Source organism: Lonchura striata, chromosome 5 (genome assembly GCF_046129695.1).
Source record: "Lonchura striata isolate bLonStr1 chromosome 5, bLonStr1.mat, whole genome shotgun sequence".
In the NCBI taxonomy this organism is placed as follows: domain Eukaryota; kingdom Metazoa; phylum Chordata; class Aves; order Passeriformes; family Estrildidae; genus Lonchura; species Lonchura striata.
The window spans coordinates 635,798-663,257 of NC_134607.1; the positions used below are offsets into that span (position 1 = coordinate 635,798).

At 39.9% G+C, this 27,460-nt stretch overlaps 1 protein-coding gene across 2 annotated transcripts; it reads left to right on the forward strand.

Annotated features, from left to right (window-relative positions):
- The first annotated feature begins 1,337 nt into the window (after positions 1-1,337).
- Positions 1,338-27,179, forward strand: ARFGAP3 (ARF GTPase activating protein 3). Of its 2 annotated transcripts, none has more exons than XM_021546063.1 (16): positions 1,338-1,507; positions 7,144-7,262; positions 7,708-7,780; positions 10,102-10,233; positions 11,678-11,764; positions 12,626-12,707; positions 12,978-13,034; positions 14,135-14,181; positions 14,981-15,126; positions 17,197-17,322; positions 17,767-17,886; positions 20,357-20,494; positions 21,179-21,302; positions 22,233-22,323; positions 25,469-25,590; positions 26,251-27,179. In XM_021546063.1, exons 1-16 carry the CDS (start codon positions 1,439-1,441, stop codon positions 26,266-26,268), a joined length of 1,551 nt encoding a protein of 516 aa, XP_021401738.1. In that variant the 5' UTR covers positions 1,338-1,438; the 3' UTR covers positions 26,269-27,179. The 2 variants fall into 2 exon arrangements, with proteins under 2 accessions (XP_021401738.1, XP_021401739.1); XM_021546064.1 differs by having other exon boundaries at positions 25,502-25,590.
- The last annotated feature ends 281 nt before the right edge of the window (positions 27,180-27,460 follow it).

Sequence of the window (27,460 nt, forward strand, 5' to 3'; positions counted from 1 at the left end):
TGTTTCAGAGGAAGGCTACATGACTCGTATTTTCAGGGAGGTCCTGTTTTTATTATCCAGTGAAGTGGCACAGCCACTTCTGCATTTCTTTTACTTTTCTGCTTGCAAATGTTGTCAACGGCCTCACAAGTACCCTGGGTCATACACCCCTCAGATTTCAGTGTGTGATGACCTGCAGCGAGAAGGAGGACAATTTACTTGATTTTATGACAATTTCCTGGATATTGGCTTTGTAGCTTATTCCTCTGTGAAGTACAAGAAGAGACAAGAAAAAATATTTTAATTGCTCCTGGCCTTCTCATCATCCTAAAAAATATTAAAAGTTTCATGTCAGGCCTCCAAGTTTAGTCAAAAAAAATTTCTTGGCAGTCTGAGAGGGGCTGATTCCCATTCCTCTGTGATGGGGGATCTGGACAGGCTGGATAATTGGGCTGAGACCAAAGGAATGAGGTTCAACAAGACCTGAAGTGCCGGGTCTTGCCCCTGGGTCACAACCCCCAGCAGCTCCAGGCTGGGAAAGAGTGGCTGGGAAGAGCCCAGCAGGAAAGGGCCCGGCCCTGCTGGGGCACAGTGCATGGCCAGGTGGGCGAGAAGGCCAAAGGCTGCTGGCCAGGTCAGCAATGGTGTGGCCAGCAGGACCAGGGCAGTGACTGTCCCCTGCCGTGGGCACTGGGGAGGCCTCAGCCCAAGTGCCGTGTCCAGTTCTGGGCCCGGCACTGCAAGATGGACACGGAGGGGCTGGAGCATGTCCAGAGGAGGGAACGGAGCTGGGCAAGGGGCTGGAGCACCAGTCTGATGAGGAGCGGCTGAGGGAGCTGGGGCTGTTGAACCTGGGGAAAAAGGAGGCTCAGGGGGGACCTTATTGCTCTCCACACCTCCCTGACAGGAGGGTGCAGCCAGGTGGGGAAGAGGCTCTGCTCCCAGGGAACAAGGGACGGGACAAGAGGCCACACTCTTAAGCTGCGCCAGGGAAGGTTTAGTTTGGACGTAAGGTAGATTTTTTCATGGAAAGGGTGATTAGACATCGGAACCGCCCAGGGAGGCGGCGGAGCGCCCATCCCTGGAGCTGTAGGAAAGATGCACGTGGCGCTCAGAGCCACGGCGCGCCGAGGCGGTGCGAGCGTCCAGAGGCTGGGCTCGCTCCTCTCCACGGTCCCTTCCAGGCCCAGTGTTCCCGTGACGGCGCCGGGCAAAGCGGTGCCCGCGGGTTCCCACTCCCGCCAGCCCCCCGCGCACCCCGGGGCCGCCCCGCTCCGCTCCCGTCTCCGCGGCAACCGGGCGGGGCCGCGCCGCCCCTCGGCGCCGGGCGCGGGGCTGGCCGGGCAGCGGCGGGCGGAGCGTCCCGGGAGCGGCGGCGCGGGCAGCCCCGGCAGCCTCGGCAGCCCCGGCCCTTCTCTCCCGCGGTTCCCCCGGCGGCCCTGCCGGCGTTCCCGGCGCCATGTGCGAGCCCAGCAAGCAGGACATCGCCGCCATCTTCAAGCGGCTCCGCTCCGTGCCCACCAACAAGGTAAGGGGCCGGGCCGGCGGGCGGGCAGCGCTCCGCCGCGGTGACACGTCGCACAGCCGGCGGGGCGGGGAGGCGCGGGGCCCGCAGCCGGGACAGTAGGGAAAGGCCCGCTGGGCCCTCGGGATGGCTGTCCCGGGAGCGGGGAGTTCTTCCCTGCCTGCCCCCCGTCCCCCCGGCCGGCATCCCGCGTCCCGAAGGGATGAGCGCCTGGGGAGAGATGTGCGGCGCCCACCGGCTGCCTCAGGTCAGCTCAGCTGGGCGTAAGAGCAAGTTCCCAACCAGATGCAACCTAAACGACCTAAAGTTAAGTGTGTGTTTATTTTGTGGGTTTTTTTTTTGTTTGTTTGTTTGGTTTTTTTTGTTGTTGTTGTTGTTTTTTTGGGGTTTTTTTTTTTCCCTGTTTTTATTATCCAGTGAAGTGGCACAGCCACTTCTGCAGTGATAGAAGTTTGTTGGTTTTACTCTCGTTGGGCTCGTCCCGGGCTCAGGTGGGTTTTCCCGTGGTGTCAAGGTGGTTCTGCAGTGCCCGCTGGGCTGGGAATGGTGGCTGGCCACAAGTGCCTTCAGCTGCTCGGTGCTGCTTGTTTGTGTTGGCTTTGCGATGTACGCTGAGAACACAGGTGAAATATACACCCACCAGGAAACTTCGGATTGGCATTATGAAGGAACACGTTAGGTTTGTTTTCTGGGAATAGGAATCCGGATGTCTGTCTCTGGTCCAAAACTGACTTCCACTCTCTGAACACAGTGCATTAGGACTGTACAGGTCTGGTTTCTCAAAGCGGAGCTCAGAGGTGAGCACGCAGTTTCTAACAAAAATATTCTTAAAACTTGCCTTTGCAGTGGGGTAAAAAGTTTATCAAAGAAAGGTCCTAGTCCCTGTGACGGGGGTGAGAGATCTCTTACAAGCTCCTGAAATTCACTGGCACTCTGCCTGGAAATTGAGTAGTTTAGGGCTAATTTGGTGCTTTTTTTTATATTGGGATCACAGGAGAACTAGAAAGTACTGCCCCTGCCTGCTGAGCATGGAGTGCCTCGAGCAGTTCCCCTGTGCCGGACTCCTTGTTGCGGTGTAGATTTAATCAGGTGGATGTGGTACCTGTGGTTGCTCAGGTGTATCTGTCTCCCCATGTCAGATGTCACACAGAAATTCAGTGTTTACATAGCAATAGTAGCACAATGTTTGCTGCCACTCACCGTGGGCCAGTGGCAAAGTGGCTCAGACACAACTTGAAAACAGTGCTCTGGTGCCCGGTCTGGGTCTGGGTGACCTAAGAAGGCAGAAAGGGAGAGTGGAAAACAGCAGCTTAGATCTCACAGCTCTCCCACTCCCACCTGTCTGACCCTTCTCCTGAAGTAAAAGTTGTTTTTTCCATCAGTTTCTCCTCTCATGTTTGTGTTTCCTTTCTGTTATGTTCTTAAGCAGTCTGTCTGCTCCTTTTATTTGTAAGTCTCTTTTTTTTGGAGGGGGGTGGGGGGAAAGAAAGACAAGGGAAATGCAAATATTGAAAAGGGTTCTGGATTAAAAGTTTAGTAATTTGCTTTAGCTGTGCAGTTTATGGGTAGAGTTTGGGAAGAACTGCCTGGTCTAGGCAGGCATGTGCATTTACACTGTTCTGGGTGCTCTGCAGTAGTTCTTAGTGCACTTGAGCTTAGGAAAATAATTCTCATTTAAATAAATGTGCAGTTTAATATGTGGGTTAGAGTGTGTTGAAAGTGATGTTTTAATAATTATTTTGAAATTAACATCTGTAATTTAATGTTAGTTCTGTTTATGATGAGGTTTTGAGTTCTTGGTGTATTTTGGTGTTACATAATGTAAAGCTGCCTGATGGCAGCAGACTGTTGATCAGCTACCTGATGACTTAACAAACATGTTACAGTTATTAAATAGGATGTATTTTGTACCCATAAAAATGTTCATAGTCCTTAAGCTACTTCATATTGTTAACTTGAGTGTTTGAGTTCTACAGCTCGAGCCCTTTGAAGACTTGCACACTCAAGGATGAGCTGAAAGTCTATTTCTGTCAGATCTTTTAGATACGTTCCTCTGAAAATGCTTTTTCATTTCTTTCTTTCATCCTGTCTGCTTGGGCTCCCAGTGTGCATGTTCTGCTGGTGGTTTATCAGTAGCTGAGTTTTGTTATTACAGTGTGTGTTTGGGTGTGGTTGGTGTTTGTGTTGGGTTTTACCCCAGGATGGACTCCACTATCTTGTGTCTCTGAAGTCATTTTGAGACGATGACACTTCCAAGACGGGCAATCCTCTTGCCTTCCCGTGGCCAGCACTGCAGCTCCCTCCCTGCTGGTGGCATTCCTGGCCAGGTGGCTGTGCTGTGAGTTGGCCCTACCTTTGCTCCGAGTCCAAGTGCAGAGCTGCTTCCCAGTGGGATCAGCTGCCGGAGTGAGTAGTGCTGATGCAAGAGAAGGAGAACTTACCTGGGGACAGTGGCTGGTGACTCAGTGGAGCTGCTGGGGTTTAGATCCCCGTGGCTGAGTGTGGCACTGCCTCCTGAGTTCCAACCAGATCAGTGTTCAGGCAGCTGGATCCACAAACCAGGTATGGATCTGCCCTGGGGCTGGAGCCCCAACTCCAGGGGAGGTTCAAAATGTAAAGGCTGGAAGTCTCCATGGAACCCTGACCTTGGGGATAAATGCTCTTGCTGAACCCACTCACCTCTTCTGCTTGTGCCAAAAATAGCATTTCTATCAGCTATTTATGACTGCATTTCCATAGCCAAAGTAAATATTTTATTTATTTTTTTGTTAATGTAGGTGCTTTACGCAAGGTGGATGTTTTATGATTTATTAACTGTTTGCTGTGGATTATACCCAAATCTCTGTGTTTGCTCAAGAGCAAACATCTCAGTTAGGTCTTTGGCTGTTTTTTTTTCTAAAGTGACTCTTACTGAATCTACAGGGTGAAGTGTTTCAACACAAAATAAACAAAAAGCATGCAAGTGTATTTTGAAAGCACTAGATTATTTAAGCATAACCTTCAAATTTATTTAGTCCATACTTTAGTTGCACCTAAATCTGTACAAAACTTGCAATTTGTTCGGTTTTAAAATGGAAACAATTTCATAGGGTGGCTTGGAAATTGATTTTAATTTCTTCCCCCTGATTCTTCTTAATATTTATCTAGTGGGAACCACTTTAAAAATTGAGAAAACTAAGTAAAATTAGTCTAAATGTTAGTGAAACATGCATCTGTTTCTGTTGCATAACATTGATGGAAATAGCATCTCCTCCTTTGCTTTCAGAAGAAGATTGGAAGTTCCTGCTTGCATCTCAGTCCTGAAAGGTACATTTTTATGCCTGTGAATAATCTCCACAGGTGTCTGGTAGGGACTCCTGTGTGAGTGAAGATACTGAGCTGTGGCAGCCAACTCCAAGGTGATGCAATTGACTTTAAGATGTTGAAATTACAAAGTGCTCCTAATTGGAGGATAGAAAAGGGAAAAGAAGAGAATCTTCAGTTATGTTTATGACTGAACTTTTAAAAACATGGGTGTTTTTTTTAACCACCCACTCCAGATTCTTGTTTCCCATTTGTACTCCAGGGAATTTCCATGAGATTTCCAGCTGTAAGTCAGGTTTGCTCTCCTGTATCAGAAGTGAGACCAGGGTTGCTCTCTTGGCTTTGGTTTCAAGCAAAATCTTCTTATTTTTTGTTGTCCCCATCCTCCTTTGGCCTTGTAAGAAAAAGCCTGGAAATAGTCAACTTAAGAGAAAGATGAGTCTCATGATTTTTAAGGAGCTGTTTCAAAGAATTTGGGAAAAAAAACCAAAACAAGTTCTGGCTACTTAGGCTGTGTGTTTTCTTAGAATATGGCATACATGAAGTCTTACTCATTCTTCTTTTTCCCCCACCCCTTCTGTGCCATTCTTCCACCTGAGCTTGTTTCAGGGACTCCCTCTAACCCCTCCTGTTGTCACCCATTCTATGTTGCTCTCATTGCTGCTGGATGCCAGTGAATGCCCCATTTCCATGGACAGGAATGGGACATGGAAATAACATTAGTAGGTGTTAGGTCCCTGTTGAGAGGGAAAGGCAGGACTTGCACGTGCAGGAGCTATGATCTCCATGGTTTCTGTGTGTCTTACCAGGCATTACCTAACTGAAGCTCATCCGTAAAGTGTTCAGTTGTTGATGAGTTAATGCTGGATCTGCTGGTGAGCTGTGCTTGTGCCTGATAAATTTGGACTGCCCAAGCTGAATAGACCCACATTAAACTGAGGTGTTTAGCCTCAAACTGCTCCTGGGCATGTAGTTGAAATGAATGTGGATGGATGATGGGTGACATGACTTGAGCACAGACTCAGGGCTTGTTTGACTGTGTATGTGCAAAAAAAATAGAGACAAAAATCTCTATCCAGGTTTCTAGAGGGAGTTTCTGGTAAGAAGACTTCTTAATTTTATTTTTATTTTCTTGTTCCGCTTGGCAAGGAGGTGCTGGAAGCTCTGGTCTTCTTATGATGTTCCATATATTCCCACCTGTCCTGGAATAAACTTATTTTTTATATCTACATATAGCTAGAACTTCTGCTATCTGAGGATGCATTAAGTTTATAAGAAGATGTTAAAGGATAAAGTTGCAAATTGGAATGCTGTCAATTTGTGTGTAACAGTATTTCTCTGTGGAGTTATTTCTTATTAGGTGCCCCTGGGCAGATGCTTTTATTGTAAGAATACTTCTGTGCAGTCTCTGAAAAAGCATTGATCAGATAAAGTCCTGTTGTGCAGGAATAGATGTGTACACATGGAATTAACTCAGAATAGCTGTTTCTGTTTAAAGTTGTTGTGCTCCTTGCGTTTGATAATTTACTTGTATCAGAAAATTTTTTTCCGTTTCTGGCTTTCCTTGGTTGAAGAAGCACAAAACTCAGAATAGCTGAAAAAGGACTTGAAAGTTGTGGTCTGCTGACCTGCAGAGTGTGTGAGACACACATGGACACAGCTCTTGCTGTTTTGGCTGAGTGTTAGATGTTCAACGTGGTGGCAGGGAGTAGGAAATTCCTGGGCTTGTCCATGCAGTAATTGTGGACCTGGTTGCTTTTTAACCAGCGTGGCACAGACCGTGGAAAGGCTGATGTGGCAATCAGTGTGTGATGAATCATGCCAATATCTGCAGAGGCTGTCTGGATAAGCAGTGCTCAGAGGCCTTCACACAGCTGGCTTGCCATGGCTTTCCCTGAGGGTCAAGGTTTTAATACAGGAAACTAAATAATGATGGCATTTGTTCTGCTGATAACCTTCTGGGGACTCAAAGGTGCAGCATGAGGAGAGCCTGCCTTTGGGGAAATATTTCTTAACCACTTTCCTATTCCAGCAGTGCTGGAAGTGCTGTGTTAAACGTGTATTTGAACTAGGCTGATGTGGGTTCTGTGACCTGATTTCTCAACCTGTGTACAGTGGTTATTTTTGGAAATGGAGAGGCTGTAGTTGTGTGGGCAGATTGTGTAACTCCTCTTTAAATATCTAAAATTAGGATACTTGGAGTTGTCATGTCAAACGCTGTAAGAATGAGTTCACAAAGTTGGATCACTGTAGGAGTGTTACATTGACCTGTAATAAAAGTCTAAGGCCTGTTTATGCTCAAGTTCTGTTACTGATGTTTCTTTGCTTGCTTTAAGGTGTGTTTTGACTGTGGAGCAAAGAACCCCAGCTGGGCAAGCATCACCTATGGAGTGTTTCTCTGTATCGATTGCTCAGGGACCCACCGGTCCCTTGGCGTTCACTTGAGTTTCATTCGGTAAGTATTGGTGTGTTTTGACAGTAAAATTCACCCTTTAATAGTCTTGTTTGTTCACAGACCTGCTCAGAGAGGAAACCCATTCTTCCTTCAGCTTCTGGTTGTGTTGACTTTGCTATATCAGATAGCTTCTTGGGAATTGTGTTCTGTTTGCAAGCTTTGCTTCCTGAAGCAGCTCATTGCTGTGGCACCTGAGTTCTGCCCTTCCAAGCCAAACTATTCTGTGGTTCTGGTACTTGGGAAGTGCTCAAGCTGGTGCAGTAAATCTGCACCCTGAGCTGGTCCTATTCCAGGTGAGCTGACTCAGGGCCTTTTGGGGTTTGATAAATAACTACAGATTACAAAAATAAAACAGGTGGGGAGAGAAACACTTGACAAAAAAACAGAAACAGAATTATTTAAAATGGCTTTGGTGGTGACAGTAAAAACATTTCTTTGTGTTTAGGTCAACAGAACTGGATTCCAATTGGTCCTGGTTCCAGCTGAGATGCATGCAGGTTGGAGGAAATGCAAATGCTGTACGTATTCCTGAGTGTTTACTTTGCACACTGAAGCTTGGTAGGCTTGGAAAATGTTGTCTATCCTTACTGCCTCTCTTCCTTGGATTATTTTTATTTTTCCAGTCCTTTTTCTTTCTTACCGCATTCCCCTGCCCCCACCTCCCCATCTTTAAAGAATTCCTCTTGATTCTGATTTCATCCTCCATCCTTGTGCCTTCTCCATTTTGCTATAGTCTGAAAATGTTTTGGTTTTTTCTTAGAAGACAGTGATGAAAATCACTGCAAAGCCCAGATCAGATTCCTTGTCAGTACATGTCTAATTTGGACAACTGCTCAATGATGGCTTGTAAAGCAAGCTTACGGCCCCTTCCTATGACCATCATTCCTTCCATGGCTCATGAAAAACCATGCCAAGACCCCTGGAACTGCCAAAAGTCACCCTAGTTCACTTAAGTTAGCACTGAAGATAAGACATGCTGCATTGTTGGAGGGGGTCTAGCAGTGTCATGGTTTGGGCCAATTCACATTGGCTGTTACTTTCAACTTGATTTCTTTATGTACTTACACAATTTGTTTGTCAATTGGAGTTTTGTTGACAGCTGTCTTGTTCTCAATCTCCCTTTTTGTTTTTTGTAAGCTCTTTTTCAATCCTTTCCCAGCTTTTTCCACAAATAACTCAGAGTGGTTCCTTAAGTTGGCCCACCCAGTTGGGAACATGCAACTTCCGAAAGCAATTTCTGCTGAATGCTTATCCCTTATATTTTTTCATTTGTGCTTGGTTCTGAGTATTGTTTCTTCAGGAAGCTTCACCCAAGCTTGCTTTCCATAGTGTTTCCCTTGACAGTTTTAGCATTAAGTCTTAGACATCTAAAGACATCTTAAGTCTTTAGGGTTTTTCTATTTTTTTTCCTTTTTACATACAAAAATGCTGAGTTCAGGGTCTTTGTTATTTATCTTCTACTTCTATATTTTCCAGTCAGGTATTTTTCTTTGAATTTGGCATGCAGCAAGTCACTGTTTCAGGCTTACAGATCTGAATGGTTACATAGTGTCTTCTCCCTCTTTTTCTTCTGCCTGTCCTTGCTAAGTTATTCTTTTCTATGTTAGTACTGCTGTTATATGAATGTCCTCATCAAGTTTCTGTTATGCCACTTAGTACATAAAAATCACACTTTTGACTAATGAGAAGAGAGAGATTTCATTGTTAAGAATAGTTTCTTTTTTAGCCAAATGCTTAAAAGCCTTGATTAAATTATGCCAATTCTGCTATGTAAAGGGTTTGAGGCAGTTGGAAAGAAGAGATGGCAAAGTCTGAAAAAGTCTTCTGTTAGTCTTAGAAGGCCTATTAGCAGCAAAATAACAAAACTTTAATTGTTTAATTTTGTGGGATTTTGTCTTCCTTCTTGGATGTCACTGTTTCCTGTCATACATTGTACCAAGAGGTGCAGTATACAAATACCTTAAATTCTCAATGGTCTGGTTTGGATTCCTTCGGAAGATTAATACTTGAAACTTGAAACAACAGATTGGTAAATTGTCTGGACATTTGAAGTAAAATTAATGCTTTTCTTTTAATGGCACTAAAAAAACATTCCCTTTTGGTTCCAGTTAAATACTAAATTTTAGTTTTACTAACTACTGGCTAGAAGCCTTGCTAGATTAACATCAATCTTCTGTGTTCTGTAATTGCCTGCTGATGCTGAATCCTGGATAACAGCAGTCCTGAGCTTCCCTGCTGTGTTTCAGATAGCTAGTGTCCTTAGTTCCTTGTGCTTTCAGATCAAATCTCTGTGGTAATTGGAATTAGGGTTTCTAAGAAGCCACTCTGATTTATTAATTCTATATAAATACACAAGTCTGTAAACATGCAAACATAGATATGAGCATAGACACCTCTTTCATTTTTATGAAGACTCATTTTGATACTATTGAACATACATTGATCTCCCCAGCCTGAGAGATGAATCCAAGCAGTGCCTTGTAGAATTTTAGGAATGTCCTGTGGAGCACAGCTACTGGCAATCGATTTTACCTCTTCTTTCCTCTTAATCACTTAATTCCAGAACAAGGAGTTTTTGTATGTAATGGAAGCTTGCATTTGTATATGCTCTTAAAGCATCACACTGATGTATTGGGGTTTCTTTTTCTGTTTTATTTACATGTAAAGAAGTCACCTGAGTGGAGTTTCCTCTGTACTTTGCAGATTACTTAGACTCCATAATTTAAAAGATTAGATTTAAGCAGAGGAGCAATTTGCTTCATTGCAATATGTTTTTGTGTCAAGTATCATTAGCTTTTAAGCCTGTTCTTCACAGCATTTTTTGTGTTCTGCTTCCCAGTCTGCTTTTTTCCACCAACATGGGTGCACAACCAATGACACCAATGCCAAGTACAACAGTCGTGCTGCTCAGCTCTACAAGGAGAAGATCAAATCTCTTGCAACACAGGCCACGAGAAAGCATGGGACTGATGTGAGTAGTGTGTGTCCTGAGGCCTGGAGATTCCTGATAAACTTCCCCTTCTTTCCCTCTGAAGTCACTTTAAATTTCTAATCAGTAATACAAAAGATAATCAGTCTTCAAATAAAATGGCCGTTTCTCCATGAACCATGTAGTAGTTTTATTTTTGCTTGTCTGAAATCGAATGTCTGAAGGAGTACAGCATGAAAAATTAATGGAATGAAAAAGTAATGGAATTAACTACAGTCTGTGTGTGATTTAAATGGGATTTGTTTTGAACAGGTAAATTAAGTAATTTTTGGTATTTTTTCCTTAAAAAAATAATATCTGGGAAATTAACAAGTTGTGTAGAACTTTCTGTTCTCCATCAGAAATGCTGAGGCAGTTCATGCAAGCTGTCAAAACATTGTTAGGTTGCTGACAGGAGTGTAGCAAAGTATCCAGAATTGATGTCTGAAGTGTTAAATGAGTTTGACAACAGTTCTTTTCTTGGTACACAGAAAACATGTTTCGATTGTTTAATTCAGGTTGTTAAAGTTTGTGACTAGTTCATTTGAAATTGATGAGATGAGTGGAAATTAAAAGCAAGAAGGGTTGATTCTTTTATCTATGCATCAAACAGCATGAAATTTAATAGATAATTATAATCTTAATTATTCATACTATGGAAAATAGAATTCACATCGTGAAGTTCAGAGAACATTTCTTTTGATTTCATAAACAGATTAAGATGTAAAATGTGTTCAAGTAAGTACAATATAATGTGTGTATCTAAGTTTATGGCAAGTTCCCCAAATGACTCTTTGAGGAACTGTGATTATCTTGCTTCAATTACAGATTCCATCCAGTAGTTTGATATTAAATATTTTTAAAATTCACTAAATATTTAGTAAATACTTTTAGCTGTGCACTACAAACTAAAGTAATTATGTGTTATTTAAATTACTGAAGTAAATTGTTCAGATAATTGCATTTGGTACCAACCATCCCCTCCTCTGTCACATGTTAAAACATTCCTTTTCTGACTTAGTGATAGAGCTGATTGCTGAATGGTGAAGTGAACTCGTACCTTCACTGTCCTTTGTGACGATGTCATTATTCCTGCATGGAGTAGGAAGAGCAGTGATAAAAGATTTGCCTGTGAGTGATCTTGAAGTGCAGGTCACAGGTTGGAGTCCTGTCCTGGGGCACTCTGGAGACCCCAGCCCTGAGATCTGGCTTAGCTCAAAGCTCTTGGCTGATCCACCAGGAGCACATGAAATATGTCTGAATTCAATAAAAAAAGGAATGTCATCTACTGAACACCCGATAAAATTGTAAGGGAAAAATATGGACAAGAAAAAAAAAATCAATACTTTTAAATTCTGAAAACAAAAAAGAGTAGTTTTAAGATTAATGCATTGAAAAAGAATACATTCATGCAATTAGCCTGTAAAATTATGTCCTTTGATTTCAGCTGTGGATAGATGGGTGTGGAATGGCACCAGCATCACCTCAGAACAAAGAGGAGGAAGATTTTTTTGCATCCCATGCTTCTACCAAGGTACAAATCACCTGTCTAATTCTTGCTTGCTTTCTAAACACTTTGGTTGACTTTGAGCTCTATGGTGAAGATTAAACTCTGAAAGAAAACTTTATAGAGAAAAGGTAAGTCAGGGAGTTAATACTTATCTGCTTTTCTTTCTGTGAGTCTCAGAATTCTTCCTGGATGTGAAACACTTCCTAAGATGATAATTTTAAATGACCCAAATAGTAGCTAAATATGGAATGAAAATCTATTTTTTTTTTTTTGTAGACACAACAATTCCACTTGGAGCTAGGATTTCTTCCTTGGGAGTGCTCTGATATAAATGTACTGTGTGGTACCTTGGGTTTTCAGACAGCAAAGTGTAACAGTTCTTACAACATTTTTTGGGACCTGGTCACAAACCTGCCTTTTGAGGGCGGATGTGTTTGAAGGGAGTGGGAGGATGCACCAGGAATGTTGGGAGGACTGCTCACAATCAAAAATGTGTAAAAAACACATTTGTGAAGTGCAAGAGCTTCTAGTGGGGCGAAGATGTGGTGATGATATGTAAATAAATCATCCAGAATACAATAAATAAATCTATAGCACAGTTAAAATGCATATTACTGGTTTTGATGGTAAACAGAATTCTTGAGAGCAGAATTATAAAAGTGCTCAGGAATGGATTGAAACCATCTTGTTTTTTATAAAGGTAGGCATTTCTTGTAATTCTAATAGCTACCCTTATCTGTACAGGTTTTAATCCTAACAGCTGTAATCATAAGAATTCAGTATTAATAAATGAGTGATGCTTAGGAAGTCTTTAGCTAAGTGCTCCTATTTATTTGGTATATTCTATTTTCTGTGCACTTTTGATTCTATCTGTTTTTTTCCAAGGCAAATGATACAGAATGGATGTTACCAGAACCTGTTTCTCTCCAGCAGAAAACTTCAGAAAACATTCCAGAATCCTGTGAAGGTATGACTGATTCTTTGTTAACAATAAGTTGCATTTTCTGATATTCTCTTAGTTTAGTCTCTTTTTACCCTGCTTTAATAGTTAAATAACCTAAACATGCTTTATAACACAAGAATTCGGGGTGCCTGCTGCCCTTTTAGTGACTGGGAAAGCTGTGATGGAAATACCACATTATGGGGTCTCTACCAGGCTACAACCTGAGTACAGTGCTAGTACTTCATTCTAAAGAGCCTCCTGATATTCTTACTCTTGTTATTGCTTATCTTTTAGGATCAGAACATGGACCAAGTGTTGATGGCCTTAGCACGTCCCCACAGCCTGCATTAGGTAATGAGTGCAAGCAGCAGAAGAGAGCAGCAAGTGCAGGGAACCCAAACATCCCTTTGGACAGAGAATGTCTGCCTAGGAAGAGCTGTGGAAATAGATTTTGCTCCCTTTTCAGAAGTGTGAACATAAAATCTTGGATTGGAAAGATCGTGTGTTGATAGTGCAGTATCTTCAGTGACCAGTTAACACTGAGCAGTTTGGCATACTGTGAGTAAGGAAAAAAAGCTGATGGAAGTAGAATAAAATACCTCAGTGATTTGTCACTGTGAGGCTTGTCCTGCTTGTTCTGCTTCTGAAAACAAAGTGTTGATTCTCAGCAGCATAGAGTAAATGCTGTCTGGGTCTCTTTCAGTTCTTTAGGCAGGTATGGTCTTCATCACTGTTTTTATTTGGGTTTAGTTATCTCAGAGCTGGAGACTACAAAAGATTTCACTGGATGCACTTCCTGCTTTTCTCATTTGTATCTTTAGCACATTCTCCTAAAGCAAGTGCTTTTCCTGATTGGTTTTGACATCACAAGTTCTGTCTAAAGGGAAGAATTTCTGTTCTGTTTATGCCCCTTTCCACACAAATTTCAGCTCAGAGTAGTTTTTCTGTGTGCACAGGCATCCAGGAGGGTGCTGTAGGAGCAATTGATAATATGACAGTAGGAGCTGTTTATAATGCTTGTGATGTTTTAGTGATGCAGGTATGTTTTATATGTGTCACTGGTGTGTTTGAACACAGCCAGTGCCTTTCTAGACTGGAAAAAACTTATCTTGGAAGTTATATGAGGTAGAGGGGAACCCAAGTCTGATTCAGAAGAGCAAGTCCTGCTTTCCTGTTCTGTTAACTAGCAGGAATCTGCAGCAGACAACTGAGCTGTAATTCTTACTGCATATTTTCAAGAGATGCCAATCAAAGGTAGCTCCCCACATTTTCTTGGAGATATCCACAGCTCTGTTACATAGTCTGGTTTAGTATTTCAACCCTTCCACTGTAGAAAGGCATGAAAATAAATAGCAAAATCTGTTTTGAGGTTGATGTTACAGAAATTTCCTTTTGCAGTTCTGGAATTAATAAAAATTGTATGTTAACTAATGTACATTTAATCCTTGCAGAGAATACCACCTTCATAAAAAAGAAGCCAAATCAAGCTAAGAAGGGGGTAAGTGTATGTAAACAATGAGTATTTTTAACTATATTATAGGTAATTTAAAATAGTTTAAAGCTAGTTTACAGACTTGCTTCTGCATGGGGTCTTAGCACTTTGTTAGCATCTAGTCTCTGTAAAAAGGCAGGAAGAGAGTTTAGTGGCTCTGAATGATGGTTCAAGGCACAGGAAAACTGAGGAAGGCAGCTCAAGTTTTGAATGTGTGGCTGTTGCAACTCAAAAAACAGCCCTAATAGTCACCCTAGAGCCACCCTAATCATGGGCTGTCAGGGTGACAGCTTGTTACAGGGACTCATTCCATTTAAGTCTGGGCCACTGTAGGACAGAAGATTTTGAAGGTTTATTGGATCAGAAAATTTAGATTAAATCCCATGATTTTGTGTTCCCCCTAGAAGACCCTATTACCCAAGAGAAATTTTTTATTCTGAATGGTTTGTGCAGATCTGTTCCCTTCCAGTGAGAACCGAACTGGGTTGACAGGTGCAGGTACAGTTTGTGATCTGTGTGTGCATGGCCTGGAGCTTTTACATGAAGGCTTTAAAACCAATAAAAGGTGAAGATAAATGCATTGTGAATTTTACTGTCGCTGCAGTTTTGCAGGTGAGGAACTTGAAGTCCATAATAAGGAAAGTATTTTCTCTGCTCCAAATTGTCCTTGCTGTCTGCAAGGACTGCTCCCAGACAGGATGTAGTGTTTGCTGTTTCTTTCACATCTGGCTGTTGAGTCAGCTGAGGTGGTTGTCTCAGTTTTAATATTGGGGCTTTTGGTTTTTTTCTTTTTTAATAATTCCAGCTTGGTGCCAAAAAGGGTGGTTTGGGAGCCCAAAAAGTGAGCAGCCAAAGCTTTAATGAGATTGAAAAACAAGCGCAAGCTGTAGATAAAATGAAGGAACAAGAGGATCTTCACAGTAGTAAGAAAACTGAGAAGGAAGAGCCACTGTAAGTATGAATTAATTATACAATGGTAAACCATTAAGCCTAATTTAATGAGCTAATTTAAATACTACCATAGATTAGCATATGCAAATAAAACTTCTGTTCTTCAAAAAAATGCCCAAACAGACATGGTTAAGATAAGCCAAGCAGTAATTCCCTCTGTGCCTTTTTTTGGCTAATAAATAAATATATATATATATATATATATATATATATATATATATATATATACAGTTTATGGGCTACTATAGAAAATTAAGTATTAAGAAGACTCTTGGCTCTTAAATTCTTTTCATTTCATGCTAATTACCTAGTTTATTTTGGTTTGGTGTAGGGAGCTCAGTACTATTGAAAGCAGTCTTTCTAAGAGCATGGGGAATTATCAGCTTGTATTTACTGGGTAAGACCAGGGGAAGTTTGTCTCAAATTGCCTGATTTTCAGGTGATTTATACTGGAACTGCCTTCACTTTTACCAAAACCCTTTGAATAATTCTGTCTGAGGTCTTAAATCTGGACCAATCTTAGATTGGTCAACCTTAATTAATAGATACTCAGCCCTAAAGCTCAGAGGGTGCTGTTCCTGATTCTTCTCCTATGTGCTTTTGGTTTTTAATATTAGTTGCCATCAAAATCATATTACTAAATAGTTGGTCATTGTACACTTTTGCTGTTACAGAGCTTGGCATCCTGTCAGATGCTAGAGAATCCATCCTATAGCCTTTTAGGAAGTTTTCTGAATTGTTACATAATTACAGGATCACTTTTTGCTCATGATATCAAGGATTTTGGTCTATAAACTCTTCCCCATTCCATTTGCTCACTTTTATGTTGTCTTTGCAGAAATTAATGTTTTAGTTGTGTAAAAAGTGCCAATCACAAGGGGATCATTTGATGTGTTTTAAGCACAACATCTGGGTTCATGGTGTTTGCCAAAAACTACCAGTGGAGAGACTCTAAAGTAACAACTAAATAATAATAATAAAAAAAAAACAAACCTCTATTATTCTTTATCAATATTGCCTTTGACTGTATAATTTAGTTTGGAAGAAAGTCCCGAGCAGTATCTTGGGTTTTGTGTCAGAAATGTATAAATCTAAAGATTCAAGCCAACTTTTACTAAAAGTGCTGTAACTCTTCTGCAATAAACTAAACCCTCTAAAAATGCTTGTAAACATGAGGGATGCACATACACTGAGTTTATGGATCCAGTCCCAGTGGAGGCCAGAGAACTGTATTTCCCTGAGATTATCAGTTTGGTGGATACCAAAATGAAGGGAAGGGTGAACTCTGCTAAAATTGCATTTCTTCCAAATAATTTGAGTGGTGGATTTAATTTTAAAAGCTTGCATAATAAGCTTTAATAACTTAATTCAATATGACTTTGTTATGTGGCAAGGAGTGTAAGTGATTTTTTTGTAGTTTAATATTTGTAAGGAGAAAGAGTTCTAAGACAAATGTGATTTTAAATTCTTACACAATTTCCTTTTGCTGTGCACTGACAAGAATAGATAGCTGAAATTACATCTACAGACTTGATCAGTATTCCCATTTGTTTTAATCAACAGCAAATAAGATTTTTATGTTCATAAAATAGATTTCCTGAGGAGGGCTGCTAATTTTGCTGCATACAGTGCTGGTAGATGTTACCAGTTATTCCTTTCTGCTTTGCAACCTGTCTACCAGCAGCATCCAAAATTTCATTTGACTTTCTTGTGATAGTTCATTTGTATTTCGTGCCAGTTGAGACTTATGGATTAAAGTATTGCCGAGTTGCTCGTTAAAAGCAATAAAAAATGTATCCCTTTTGTCCCAACAAATTACATTTAAGCAGTATTCCTGCAATTCTGTAATCAAGATGAAAAACCTCAGGCTCTGCTGCACTGATGTGACTGGAAAATACTAAGATAGTTTAGAGGTAAGGGATAGAGACCTAGCTGGGCCCAGATGTGCCTTAAGGGAAGACATTAGAAAATACAGTGCTACAATAAATATTATTAATTTTCTGCTAATATTCCTGGGCTGATAATTCAGTGTAGAATTGGACATTTCTCTGGTAACTGTGTTTTTTCCAGTGTATCATCTTTAAGGTTGGCCTACAGAGATCTCGATATTAAAGCAAGAGAAGAAACCTTAAACCTCTCTCGTAAGAAGAAAACGGAACTGGAGAGGCTTGGCATGGGATTGGGCAGCAACAGGAGGTATGTGAAGTTCTGGAAACTGAAATACTCTGTGGTTTTATGCACTTATCCCTCATTTTACTCAGGAAATGAAGAAATTATTATGGACTAGAGCATGTTATGGAGACTTGAGTAATATCAGCAAAAAATCTTTTCTCTGTCAAAGGGAAACTTCTGATAGATTTAAGTTCTAACCTGCCACACAGAGGTCAACTTAGATTGTGTTTTCCAGATGCCAGAATGGATTTTGTGTCCAGAAGTCCTTTCCCTGCTTGAGAGAACAACAGTTTTCCAAGAGTTTCCTTTATTTTAATTCCTCTTTCCTTAAATGTTTGTATAGCTTGGGTTTCTCAGCAGGCTTCAGAAACTAGATTTGGGCTTTGAGTTCTTTTTTTTTTTTTTTTTTTTCTTTTAGGGTGTGAGTTTTGTCATCTCTTTACATGTTTGTTTTCTTCCTGTCCCCAGTGGCATTTCTCACTCAGTGGCCTCCGAGATGCAGACAATAGAGCAGGAAACTCCTGCAATTGTGAAACCGAAGAAGTACGTGGATGATGTGGAAGACTCTTTCTTCTCTTCTAGCTCCAGGTATTCTGTAAGCTTTGGATTCTGATGGGCCCAGAAGTGTATGCAAGTTCCATAATAATATGCACAGTGTTTTGGAAAGCTGAGATGAAAGCAGTTTGATGTTGTGTACACACCCAGCATGTTTTCAGGGGAGATCTGAATCAGAAGAGTGGTGGAAAAGTTGGCTTTCCCTCTGTGACAGATGGGTTTGTGAAGGAGGGGAGCTAGCTTTGTTGGAAAAGTGGTCTGATCTATGTGTTTGTAGATTTTATCCTGTCCAGAGTCTTGTCTCTGCTTGCACAGACAGTTGCCATATAAACTTTTATTTGCTGTATTCCAAATCCACTGAACTTTTTGTCAGAATGACTTGTGTTCATTCCTTTTTTTTTTTCTTTCTTGTGCTGTTGCCTTCAAATTAAATAAGCATTGAAGTCTGTTATTAGATGTACGACAGTTGCATCATTCTCTGCATGCCAAATGCACAAACTTCAGTCTTTTTGAGGTATTGTGCTGGGTGTGTTGTGTGGATGTCTGCAGTCCTATTTCAGAGACTTTTATGTATCTGAACATAAAATGTAAGCGAAAAATAATTGAAACATTTGTTATCAGAGGATGAATGCAATGCACACTATAAAATATTGCTCTTGGGAGAAGAAAAATAATTAAATCTTTCAGGCAGTAATTGCAATGAACCAGCTGTTTCTGGACTGAGAGGTGTTGCTTTCATAAACTGCCTTTATTGGATCTGTGTCACAGCAGCATGAGAAATTGTACCTAATTGCTTGTAGACAGGCAAATAAAAGCACAAAGTCTTTTGTGTCACTATTTTGTAGTGCAGTCACTGCAACAGAAATACACACGTGCGTCCAAGGAAAGTGGCAGCAGTCTTGTAAAATAAAACAACATTTCAGTGCTTGCCTTGTTTGTTCCCTGAAAAGACCTCTTACTGCTCTCAAATTATTCATCAGCTACCAGCAGGCAAAGGATGAATTATGGAGGAGCCTTTTAATGTGTTGTGGTTCAATGATTAGAGGATAAATTGTAACCTGGCTGTTCCCCACTCTTGTTCTGGTTGGAGCTGGGAGGATCTAATTGGAGTTGGTACACAAGTTAATTCTCTTTAAAGAAATAACAGTCAGATTTGGACTTCTTAAAGGGTATTGTTATGCTTTATTTCAAGCTGTAACTTTGAAATAGAGGCAAAGTAACTTTAGCATCATCTTAGTATATGCTCAAAAGCAAAATAATTATACTGGATAGTAGAGTGTTGATAAGTTAATTAAGCAAGCTAAAGGTCTCAAGGTTTAGACATAAAATTGAGGCCTCTAAAGATCCTGAATTTTGATGTTTTGCTACAGTTAGTAAAATCTTTATTATGTCACAAAATTTTATTTTCTGTTAAATGCCATTTTTTTTCTCTCACCCACCCCAAATACTGAAGAAGTATTTTTGGAAAGCTACAAAAATCTGAGAGGAAAGGTTGGAGAAAATAAACACTTTAACCTAAATCAGCTCATGCAGCCCCTGCCCAATACCATGGTTTTGGTGGCCAATGTGAGACTGGAAACTTCAAATCCATAAAGCACCTTGATTGTTTGTTATAATGGAATTTATAAAATTGTGGTTTCTTTTTCTCTGTCAGGAGAGAGGCTCCTGCTTTTTTAGAAGTTCATTCCAAATCTGTCCCTCATATTTTCGATGCTCAGTGATGAGATTTTGCTGCTGCAGGGGTCACATTTCTCATAAACTGCAAAAATTGTGGCCTGACTATTCATAGTACAAACATGGAGAATTTTCTTTTTTAAGAGTGTGTTTCACAAGATGCAGGTGCAGACTTTAATATCCCATCTTGTTCTACTGAATAGTTCCATTCTCCTGTCCCTCTGTGGTTTTGATCATCTTTCTCCCCATCCTAGTCATAGCCAAACCTCAAGTAAATTTCTTCAAGCACAAAATCTTAGTCTTTGGCATTTTAATAGGTTTTGGTAATTTATTTTTTTTCAAATGCTTTCCACGTATACTGAGGTATGTGTAGGTAATCAAAAGGGAAAAAAATCAAATCATGTACCAGAATTTACAAACATGCTTCAATTTTTTCTGTTTTCTTTATTTAGTGTTTTCCTCATGGTTTTGATGTGCAAGATAAGATTACCTTATTAAATTCAGACTCACCTTCAATAAACATGTTTATAGCATTTAATTTTAATAAAATGTGTGGCAAAACTCACAAGTTGTTAATATTTGGATTAAAAAAAATACAGAACCAGAAATAAAGGCTTTCCTGCCTGTTCTGAGTCATTGGATTCAATGGTACAAAGCTTCTAAAGCAGTATTGTGAAATCCAAATTACTCACTGATAATTGAAATTTGGGTGAAAACATACTTGCTAGTGAACATTTACAAGTCATTATCTAACAACAAATATCTTCACACTTTTCAATAAATAACAAAGTTCTGACTTTTCAATAGGTTTTTCTTTGCTTTATTCTAGGTACTGTGATTCTTCAGATCTGAGGAGCAGCACTTTTTCTAAATGGGATGACAATTCAGATGCTTTTTGGAAGAAAGAAAATAATAGTAAAGACATTGATATATTGTTAACTTCAAAAAGCACAGGATTTTCAGACAGGTACACCAAGAAAACCAAACTGATATTTTTCCAGAAAGCCCAAGTTTTAATGTGATTTGAGTCCTGGTCATAGTAGCAGGATTTTCTTCAGTCTATAGTAGGAGAATTTGGCCAGAACTTGCATCAGCAATTTGCATCAGCAGTCAAGGGATCTGAATTTCTTTTGTAAGCTGAATTTCTTCCTTACATTTTAAGCACTGTCTGTTGTGCTCAGAGCTGTTCAGTGCATGTAGTGGAGGTAATTCCCAAACACTTCCGGCAAAAGAGGAAGTAGACAAAAGATATGGGGAGAAACTCAAATATTTGCCCTGTTCTGAGCTCATACCTGCTTTGTTTATTGTGTGATGAATCAAAGGAAACCTTGTTAACAAATGAATGAAAATTTGGGGTGCTCAGTTCTGAGGAGGACTAGAGATACAAACAACAGGTCTGATTGTGATAATAAAAAATATCTTTTCTCTACGACAACTGTATTTCTATCTTTGTAACCAAGTAGAAGATGTAAGAATGGGGGCGGGGGGGGGGGGTGGTTATATGCTTGGTGTTTTCTGCTTCTCTTCTTCATATTTTTCATTTACCTGTACGATGCAGTTTGAGCACTTGAGTAGTTGCTGTCTGATTCCTTTCATTCTGCCACAATGGGGAGGAGGTTTCTCTCCCTGATGCAGTTTATTTTCCCTCCAGGCCTGCATCCCGGCGTAAGCCGGAATATGAACCTTCTGCAAACGCAGATGAGGCACAGAAAAAATTTGGCAATGTCAAAGCCATTTCATCAGACATGTTCTTTGGAAGGCAAGATCAGGCTGATGTAAGTAGGAAACAGTGATAAGTATTTTTAAATGTTAAAATATTCCTTGGCTATAAAAATGGTATTTGTGTAAGAGAGAAGGCAATAAATAGTTAAAATTGGCAGAATTAGTAGGCTTATAGATTTATGTCCCCTTGATTATTTGTTTGATAGAAATGTAGAAATTTCAGATAATTTATAACTTAATTTTAAGGAATTGCAATTGCATGTAAGACTGTACCTCCATCATTCTTCTTTCATGATAGAAGTGGTAGACTATGATTTAGCAATCCTGATTTTTGATAGAATCAGGCCTAATTTGTTCTAGATACCCAAACTGATGCCAACAAAGCACTGCTGAAACATCTTCCTGCTATGGATTTGTTACATGAAAACATTGTTAATGTTGTAAATCTAAAGAAATTTTAAAGAAATTGTGCAGTGAATTGCATGGAGTTGAATCAGCCTAGAACAAAGAGATTAGTATTGTGCTGCATTTTGGAGGCAAGATACAGATTTTTAATGAAAAAATAACAGTGTAAATACTAATGAAAAATATAATTAATGTGTGCAGGGAACTTGGAAAAAGTTGAGTTAAAAATGTCATGTGGTTGGGAGGGTCAGCAGGATGTTAATTGCAGTGCTTTCCCCTTGGTTTCACATTTTTTAGCTGGTGTTTTTAATGGTTGCACAGTTTTCCAGCAGTTGTAGGGTAACTAACAGCTAGTGGGACCTTTGGAGTTGCAATGATAAATGTGCCTCTTGGGTAAATCAGAAACGAGGTGGTGGCAAACTCAGTTTTCACAAAGTGGTGTGAAAACTGAAATGGGCACAACTTTCAGTATGGTCCACTTCAGTTCTAAATGTCTGTAGTCTCTTAGATTATCTGACATGACCTCAAAAGGTGACAGCAAGCTGATAAAATCCTTTTTATTCTCAATTCTTTTCCAGTATGAAGCAAGGGCTCGGCTAGAAAGGCTTTCTGGAAGCACATCCATAAGTTCAGCTGACTTGTTTGAAGACCAGAGAAAACAATCAATGGGTACATATCAAACAGAGTGAGAAACTGGAGCATGTGAGGGATGCAGGCCCTGGCTCTGCTTCTAATCACAGTCATCACTGTGTTCTGCAAGCAAAATACTAACAGCTCAAATAGGCATGGCAGGTGTAGTCATTGTTTAAAAATTAACCCCTTGAATTTCAAGTTCTCTATTTTTAATTCTGTAAGTTCAGTATTTTATTCTGGGACTGTGTTACAAATAACATTTTATTTTGCAGATAACAAATTTGCAAACATTTATTATTTATTTTGTAAATAACATTTATCAAAGGAAAATGGTATTATTTTCCAATGAGGTAACATAAGGAGCTCATTAGCTGTCATCATAATACTGGATCTAGAGAAAATCATTAATAAAATGTTGGTGGACTTAAAATTCCCATGTAATCTGTTGCATGGCATATCCATTCAGTGGGATATTGGCTTCTACCTCTGGCCTTGCAGAATTATTAAGGAAGATCTTCACTTGTATTGTCTGTTTCAAAGATTTTTTGGAGCAACTCACATGGGAGAGTGTAGTTCATCAAATCAGAAGGGAGGAAGATTAGATTGAGTGAAAAGAAGCCCCTTAGGGTATTGAAAATGTCTCATATTTTCTTTCCAACACTTCTTGGATTGTGCAATAATGTGCAATGGAAAAGATGGCAAATGCTGGACCATTGTAGAGGCTTAATCAGTTGACTTTGATTCCTTAACTTTTGAAGAAATTGGAAAGAGTTACTGAAGAACTTGAAATCTGTGAGTAATTATTCAAATAGGCTGGAAAAATAGTGTGCAGCATCTGATTTTACTTTGGAAAAGTAGGAAGGAAAAACCCAAAAACTAAACTGACTGTTTAGTTTTGGTCCCCTGAAAGCAAGTTTGAATACACTGACTAGCAGAGAAGTAACTCCTGTTACTGATTGCTTAAGTAAAAGTGGGGCTTAGGAATTTGAAATGTGAAAAAAATAATTAAGGAGGGAAGAAGATATCAAGCAGAAATCACAGTAAGGTGCTTTTACCACTTGAAAAAGCATTTGCAACATGGTGTTATAAATTCACACTATTTCAAATGCGCAGAAACTTCCTTTCTTGCATGTCTCTGCTACACTCCTCACCCCAAAAACTGAGGGATGGCCCTTCTTGGAGAAATGCTACTGAACTGACAGTTTGTCTGGTGTGGGATTAATGCCCATACTATCATTAGTTCCATAAAATAAATGTGATCAGGACGTTGTCAACCAAACCACCACTGCAGTTCTGGGGTCCTTGCCAGGATAAAACATCCTTTGCTCTAAGGTTGTTTTTATGAGCACTGATGAGGTGTCAGGGTAGAACAGTGTACAGAATGCTGTAGAGAGGTTTTTAACCAAAGAGGGTGCTGCAAGAAAAGGCCTTTTTGCATTATTTCAAAGCTGATGCTTATAAAAGTCAAGTGGCTTGACTTGGAGGTGCTGATTTGGAAGGAAACCACGAGGAAAGATGGTTTCCTGCCTTGTTTACATGAACTTTCTCAGACCAACCAAACTTAGCCAGCAAATGATGAGGGAATTCTTGTGGCTGAGAAGTGGTTGGAGGTTCTCAGGTTATTTATATCTGCAGATTTTATTTCTATGAATGATCTTAGTAACAGAAATGCCTTAAGCATTTGATGAGTGGAACAGATCATAAGTAAGTCAAAATTACAGCTCAGAAATAGGGCTGTTCTGAGGGAACTCTTGAAGATAAAGAGCATCTATAATACTATAAAACCATTCTGGGTTAAAGGATTGAAGTGGGAAGTTCTCTGAGAGAAGTAATGAGACAAGTAATCTGTGCTACAAACCATCCTCTTATCTGAGGTAAAACAAATTATATCCAGGATTGTCTGTCTCAGCCTGCTAAGGAGGCAGTGCCTTTAACTTCCCAGTACAGAGGAGCTACAGGTTCCCTCTCCTTCTCTCTCTTCCTCCTCCACCCCTGTTGAAAAGATTAAAAGGAGCCTCCATTTGGAAAATGTCTGGTTTGGGATGGTTACTCCCTGGAGCCCCATTTATTCCCAAGATCTTTGGGGTGACCTCACTGTGGCCTTGCAGTGCCTGAAGGGAGCCCACGGGAAAGATGGAGAGAGAAACCTTGACAAGAGCCTGGAGTGACAGGACAAGGGGGATGGATTTAAACTGACAGAGGGGAGGTTTAGGTTGGATATTGTGGAAAAATTGTTCCCTGTGAGGGTGGGGAGGCCTTGGCACAGAGAAGCTGTGGCTGCCCCTGGATCTCTGCAAGTGTCCAAGGCCAGGTTGGCTGGGGCTTGGAACATCTTGGGATAGTGGGAGGTGTCCCTGCCTGTGGCAGGGGGTTGGAATGAGATGATCTTTGAGGTTCTTTCCAGCCCAGGCCTTTCTGTAGTTGACTCTGTGATCACTGTTCTGTGATTCTGGTTTACTTGGCTTTGTGCCTTTGACAGCATCCCATGTTTGATACTAAGGCATGCCAGTAATTATTTTCACCAATGAGTGGATGATAGTAATTGTTAGTGTGTTAATACTTAGCATGCAGTTAGTTTAGAGTACAATTAGAGTAGTTAATGAATTATCTTTGATTTCTGTTAGCTTTAGACCTGCACTTTCCATAATAACAGCAGAGCTAACTCTGTCCAAATTTTAAGGAAGGCTGGATTGCCAGCATTGTTCTGGAGCTTTAAAACCTAATTTGTTTATATTTGCTGTAATTTCTGTGGATTTTTCCAAGCCTCAAATGTAATGCAAAATGTATGTGTTTATACAGCATGGAAGTCATCCCTCTGCATACACACAAATAGAGTTCATCACTTCACCTCTGAATGCACCTCTGAAGTGCATTCATCTTTAAATTGCAAGGGGATGACAGCTGTTGAGGATACAAAACACCATTGTCACATTCTTGAAGTACAGAATAAGGCATCTACTATCTAAACATGATTGCTTTGCTGGGAATGCAGAGTGTAGAGGTTGACACTCTTGTGTGGAATTATGAAAACCTGAAAACAATCCAAAGGAAGATGCATTTAAGACATTGAGATCTCTGTCTAGTGCTCCTAGTCATACATTGTACTTTGGGGAGCAAAAAAAAAAAAAGGTTTATTTTAATATAGAATTCTGTTTCCTCTGTATGTGTGTTCTTCTTTTAGGAAGCTACAATATTACCAATGTCTTGTCTTCAGCTCCTGATATAGCTCAGTTTAAACAAGGAGTGAAATCTGTTGCTGGGAAACTTTCTGTCCTTGCTAATGGAGTCATGACATCTATACAGGTGAGTAAAAATGTCACAATCTATTAACAATCAGTTAAAGCCTTTCTGTAAGGATTTAGTACCATGGATCCTGCCACTGAATTATCTTTAGGGAGAAAAGAATGCATTTGGTTTTGAGCTCTGTAGATCTCTCAAAGTAGACAGTAAATCTTTATAATTTAGAAAATAAATCTGTATCTGGTAGCTCACCTTCATTAGGATATCTCTTTTCTTACAATTAAAACAAAAAATCCCATCATGAAAGTTATTTGTTGTCACTCTATTTTAAACTCATCACAATTCCTAACTCAGAATGGAATAGTTTGGGTGGGAGAGATCTGCAGTGATCATCCAGCCCAACTCTTGTGTTGGCTCTTTAGTTTACCTTTGATCCATGGTTCTGCACGAAATAAGCCATCCTGGCCTCAGTGTGCAGCATGTTTTGTGCTCCAGTCACTTGGCAATTCCTGTATGAGGTCATTGGGAGCTCTCAAATGTTTGAAAATCAGGCTGATTATCCTGGAATTGTACCCCAAACTCCAGTTCTTGGAAGCACTGGTCAATTTTCTGAAAGTCTTCAAGACTTCAGCTGCTATTTATTGCACAAATGGAAATAGAACTGATTTCTTTCCATGGAAAACCCACTCATATCTGGTTTGGTATTTGTTTTTGCTTTTCTAGGATCGATATGGTTCCTAACTGCAGCTAAAGAAGGATTTCTCTTCAGGCACACAAGTAATCACTGCTGATTCAAATGAAGGTTGCCTTAAGACTGATGATGTTTTTACCTGTTCCTTAGTGCAGATTTCTGACTCAGCCTTTTCTTTGTGCTATTTCATCATAACAGAGCAGAAATCTTGCAGCAACTTGTTACATTGCATATACTTTTTCTTTTTTCTTCCTTTCCAGTCTTTATTTCTTAGCAGCCTTATTGTTAGATAAGCTGGGAGCTTTATTGTATTACTGGCTCTGTCTGTGAGGCAGGAAGGAGAGGTGGTGGTGTTTAGTAGACTGTAGCAAAATATACATTTAAATTAAACCTGTGTTGCCAGGAAGTAAAAGCTCTTGAAGTCATAAATTGATGTGCATTAAAATGGTGGGGAATTAGTGGTTTAAAACAGTATTCCAGCTAGAAGGTTTTGTGCTTAGATGTGAAGTGTGGAGAAGTCAAAATGTGGTATTGCTGAATAGTGGATTTCACCTTGTTGTGGGAACAGTGTATTTATTCCTAGTTTCGAAAGTTACAAAAAAATTTGCAATATAGAATCCTTAAGTGCTTTTAAAAATTCTGTATTGTGTAAAAATTGAAAAAAAAATAAACTTGAAATATACTAAGGGCCTAATAGAGTATCTAATTAAATAGTTGTTAAAAATGTTTAGCATGATCTTAGATTTTTGATAAATTATCAATTATTGAGTAAGGAAATAGTGGGGCTGTGTTTTAGACAGTCTAGAATTTATTGCTGATGACATCCTGCATAAAAATTATTATGACCTTAAAGAAAAAACTTTCCAACGAAGAATTAATTCAAGTTAATTCTGTTCTGTAATTTTCTTAATTCAAATTTGTAAACTGCTGATATCTAATAAAAACAATTGGTATAAACTCAGTTTTGAATTCAATTTCTGTGTGTGGTCATAAGTATCCAGCTTTCTAAATACTGTCATCTGTATTTTGTCTATACAGTGGTCTGGTAAAATCAGCCTTTAGTTTCAGATAGTCAAACTTGCTTTTTTATTAAATTGCTGTAGTGATTTAGAAATCTAAGTACTGAAGGTGGGGTAGAAAATAAACTACTGGACTGAGATACTATGTTAAATACAGTTAAAGTGTAGCTGTATTTGGGATTTCATTTCTACCTGCCTCTTATCTAATTCCCACTTCTGATAA

Coding starts and splice junctions, on each gene's coding strand:
- ARFGAP3 (XM_021546063.1), top strand. CDS start 1,439: ATGTGCGAGCCCAGCAAGCAGGACATCGCCGCCATCTTCAAGCGGCTC. Junction 13,035..14,134: donor GTCCCCACAGCCTGCATTAG/GTAATGAGTGCA, acceptor TAATCCTTGCAG/AGAATACCACCTTCATAAAA. Junction 21,303..22,232: donor GAAGGCAAGATCAGGCTGAT/GTAAGTAGGAAA, acceptor ATTCTTTTCCAG/TATGAAGCAAGGGCTCGGCT.